Raw genomic sequence first — 4,899 nt, 5'->3', positions numbered from 1 at the left:
TTTTTTTTTTTTTTTTTTTTGTTCTTTACTTAAAGTTCAAGAATGAGTGTAACCTTATTAAATGATGTTTTAAAAATGGGTATTTGAGCTTTGTTGGTTTCCACTTCCACAGGTGATGGAGGGTGTGAGGGAGATAACTAGAAGTGGGGCTAAGTTCGTTGATGGACAAGAAAAGGGGTTCGATTCAATAATTTTAGCTACGGGTTATAAGAGCAACGTCCCTTCTTGGCTCAAGGTTAGTATGAGTTTCTCGCTCGCTCGCTCGCTCGCTCGCTCGCTCGCTCTCTCTCTCTCTCTCTCTCTCTCTCTAGTTTTTATCTTATTATCAATCTTCCATCGCTTTCATGCTTAGATATACATGTACTAGCCTACAAAGTGTTTCTTTTCCATATTCTAGAAAAACTCAAATAGCTTTCTTCTTTTTTTTTCTCTCTTTTTCTTCAGTTCCTCTGCTCTAGGAAGAGAGTAGAGAGAGATGGATTTTTGTTATCTCTTACAATGGGGCTGGCCTATGATGTGTTGCTTTCATGAAAACATTGGGTTTTGTTTGGACATCTTAAAAATGTGAATAGCTTTGAGGTCTATGTCATAGGATTGAAGCTGAAACTCCTTTATTTTTTTGGTTTTCTTCCTGGCTTAGGAGTGGGGGAGGAGGATGGGGGGAGGGGAAACAGAAAAGGCAAAATGGGGTTTTTGTAAAACAGACTTTGTACTTTGAAGGCCATGATGATGTGTTACTATCATGTAAATTTTTGGTTTTTCTGTAGCTGAATTATATCTTGTTTAAGCCTGCAGAACATGTTACTGTTTTAATCTCTTTTTTTTTTTTTTTTTTTTTTTAAAGGAACCCTTTTTTAAGGTGCTAATATATTCCCTTTTTTTAATTAGTTAATAACAGAAAGGAAAGAGAGAAAAGACAAAATGGGTTTTGTCCCTAAAAATTGAGGTTTTGTAAGGTTCTATGATCTGTTACCATCAAAGGAATCATTGGGTTCTATGAGTATCTTTTTGGAATTTTCAATTTGAAATTCTTTGTTTTAGTGGGTGTCCTTATATCTAACTAAGCTCCAAATTGCTTCTTTGTATCCTTTTGCATTGATACAGAGTGATTTCTTCACGGAGCAAGGGATGCCCAGGACCCCATTTCCTGACGGTTGGAAAGGAGAGAAAGGCTTGTACAGTGTTGGCTTTACAAGGAGAGGTCTCTTAGGAACGGCCTCAGATGCCAACAAAATAGCTAAGGACATTGCTGATCAATATACAGCCTTCAAGGAAGCTAAGATTACCACCTGCAATACCCATATTGTTCTCCACAAAAAATCATTAAAAAAAACAAAAAAAATTTAAATTCTCTCATGTAAGCATGTCTCATTCCTTTCAAGCAGATGTGGAGATTTTCTTCTTTGTTCTTCAATTTTTTTCTTTTTTTCTTTTTTTCTTTTTTTCTGTAAATTACCCAATTTTGCATGGGGTCTCCTTCATCTGCTTATCACATGTTCATCAATGTTTCCAAGTCAAGGCTGTATGATATAAAAATTTTCAAATATAGAGAAAAATCCCTTTTGCACATTTGCTGTGTTATTAGTTTTCTTGTCATCTGTCTCTAATTTTAAGTTCTTCTGAGGACTACTACTAGCATTGCTGAAGCATTTGAGCTACCCATTCCCAACAACAGATCTTGGGTTGGTGGCCCATGCATCTGAGCACGACCCTTTTGATTTGACACTGAGATAGTGAGATGGTAAAAAGATTAGAGAAACTGATCTCTGCAGTGAAGTAGAGCTGTATAGTGGTAGAGCCCTCTTTTCTTATCTCTTTTCAATTTGTAATGGCATCAAATGTGGCTCTCTGAACGAGAGAATACCAGAAAATCAAATAAATATACAAAAAGGGGTATGAACCCTGAAATGAAAGTAGAGAAGAATCTAAATTGGATTTAGAAAAGATGAGATAATCTTTCTGAGCCAATCTTTCTGTCACATGAGTCACACCTACTATATTTATTTATTGACCCAAGGTTTTCTAGAGGAAAGTTGGAAACGTTGGGAAGAGAGGGAAATAACTGAAATACCCATTGATGTGATCTCTAGGGAGTTTAGTCAATGAAGGGGTCAACAATGAGCTGATGGTTTCTGTAAAAAGTTTGAATCAATTCTGTAAACAGGGGAAACAGGGGAAGGAGATCAGTTGTGTGGGCAGGGAGTAGGGTTATCATCTAGCTTATAGCTTATAGATTATATAGGAGAAACAAGGATGGCGATAGAGATGATGACCAGATGATGCAATTGTTAACCTCGTTCCTGCTGAAGAGAGGGATAGATGAAGTTTAAGCAATAAATTTAAATTCATTCCTAGACAGGGCTGCGATCAAGTGAGAGTGAAAGATAGTGACTTTTGGTTGAAAAAGGGGGATAAAGAAAGATCTTATGGAGGGACCTATTGACAGGGTATTATTTATGGACAGCCCATCTATTTAGACCAACACAACAGGTTTAAATGGGGGTTGAAAATTTGAAGAGAGTTTGACCAAAGCAGCCAGAATAAAATTCTTTAAAATTTAGATTACCAACAAGGTGGATGATAATGTTTAGGTTATCAAGTATGTAAAAACTAGGAATTAAACATAAAAAAAGAGGATGAAAAAAAAAAAATTTAAAAAGAGATGAAAGTAAGAGTTAAGATTGAAAACAGCCTAGCAAGGTAAAAAAATCTCAGCTAAATAAGGTAGATTATATAGATCTTTGCTCTTCAATAGGTTCTATCTACAGTCATATTTGATACAAAACTCAAACTATGCATGTCATTCTTCACAACTTCTTCTATGGTTATTTTAGGTCTATCCCTAACTCTTTTACCTCCCTCAATTAGAATCTTGCCACTCCTCCTTATTGAGTGTCTCAGAGCTTTTGTTGAACATGACCATGCCATCTCAAACGATTTTTTTGAAGCTTATCATTGCTCGGTGCAACTCTCAAATCAGTTCTAATACTTTCATTAAGTATTTTATCCTTCATGGTTTTTCCGCACATCTATCTTAATATCCTTATCTCTGCACATAGCTTCATAATATGACACTTCTTAACATCCTAGCATTCCGCCCCATGCATCATAGTCGTTCGTACAATAGCCCGATAGAACTTTCCGTTTAAGTTTTAAAGGGATACACTCATCACATAGTGCTCCGGTCGCACCTCTCCACTTCATCCATCTCACTTTAATTCTCTGCGAAACATCGTCCTCTATATCGCTTTCTTTACTCATAATAGATCTCAAATATCTAACACAATCACTTTGTGGTATCTCTTTCCTCAATTCTCACTGCATCACTATCTATCATGGTGTGACTAAACACATCATATACTCCGTTTTCGTTCTACTAATCTTAAAGCCTCTTGCTTAAAAATTGAAAACAAATAATTTCATAACCTTGAATCAGAAACCAAATGAAATTGGCTTCAGTTTTATTCCATCCCCATTTGGTTTATCTATTTGATTTCTTTCGGTTCATATACGAACCCATTTATTCGGTTCAAGTGGAATAACATGTTGAAACAAACCAAGTAGGGAAAGAAATTCCAACTTATGAGGATACAGTTCCACTATGTCAAAAATGTTGTTTTTTTCAACTTTTTTACACAACTCAAGGAGGAAACCCTAGTCTTTACCCTCCCCCACAACCCCCCCCCCCCCAAAAAAAAAAAAGAAAAAAAGAAAATCATAATAGGTTAAGTTCAATTTATACGGTTTACATTTCATTTAATTTAAACTGATTCGAATTTGAGGTCTTATGAACCACTACTAACAATGCACTTTGTTTTTATTTAATTTGATCATGGACAACAAGCAATTTCAGGTGAAGCCTATGGATGTATCCTTTTAAATCTAAGGGCGGCAAACCTAGTCCATTCACATGAGGATTAGGAATCTATACTTGTGTTCAATGGTTTTCAGTCTAAAATAAAAAATCGAACTAAATTCTTGACTAAGAAAGTGCATGCCAATAAATAGAAGGGTATATAATGAATTTAAATATGTAATATGGTAAGTGGCCAATCTAGACCATTATTAAATATTCAATGGTCAGGATTATCCCATCACCAATATTCTATATGGCATACATACAACTAGGTGGGTCACCAATAGATTCTAAACTTTTTGCCAAAAAAGGGTCATGGCACTAAATCATTTTGGGTACTTGACCTAGTGGCAATACAATATTGTTGCACTCAATAAAGGAAAGAGAAAAAATTCAATATTCTTACTTTACGTGTGAAGGATTGAGTTTTTAATAGTCTACACAATAAGTTGCAAGTGGAGAAATCATCAAGCTTGAGGTTCATTTTTCCTTTCTTTTCTCCCATCTTATCACTTAATTAGGAATATATATATATATATATATATGATGTAAACAATATTAATATGCGGATTCTTTTGCATGCCCTCTTACATCCATTGGTCAATAGATCTTACACCCTCTCTTCTCATTAAATGTTTATCCTCTACTAGACAATGATACAACGTTATATTCTTGCGTCATAGTGAACCATCATCAAAGAAAAAATAATACTAGCATACAACACTTGCCTTGAGTTCAAGAGTAAGTGATAGAAGAGAGGATGAAACATCTATTTCAAGAAGAGATACTGGTAGAGGTGGAAGTGTGTATTGTGGTCCAAACATGATCTTCTTTGCAGCTGCATTGGACATCCTAATGTTATATTCAAATTTAGACCACAAAATCCAATGCAGCCTTATATAGAACCGATTATATTTAGGGTGCAAATGCTGTAAAATTCAATATTTAAGAATAACAATACAAAATCCTTCTTCCATTTACATATTTAGACTTTAGATTATGTAAGAATTGCAAATTAAGGATGTAATTAGGTAAGTGGTTCT

General features: G+C 35.0%; 1 protein-coding gene across 1 annotated transcript; it reads left to right on the top strand.

The window, feature by feature from the left end:
* Positions 1–112: 112 nt before the first annotated feature.
* LOC122064618 (probable indole-3-pyruvate monooxygenase YUCCA4) lies at positions 113–2,206 on the top strand (the record flags this gene model as incomplete). The annotated part of the gene is given in 3 exon segments (XM_042628341.1): positions 113–235; positions 1,042–1,305; positions 2,165–2,206. Coding segments are annotated over 3 exon segments (429 nt in total), but the record flags the coding sequence as incomplete, so codon positions are not given.
* Between the last annotated feature and the right edge of the window lie 2,693 nt (positions 2,207–4,899).

This window comes from Macadamia integrifolia, unplaced genomic scaffold, assembly GCF_013358625.1.
Source record: "Macadamia integrifolia cultivar HAES 741 unplaced genomic scaffold, SCU_Mint_v3 scaffold170, whole genome shotgun sequence".
In the NCBI taxonomy this organism is placed as follows: Eukaryota; Viridiplantae; Streptophyta; class Magnoliopsida; order Proteales; family Proteaceae; genus Macadamia; species Macadamia integrifolia.
Note: the sequence above shows the minus strand (reverse complement) of the source record. Positions and strands in the feature narration are given on the sequence as shown.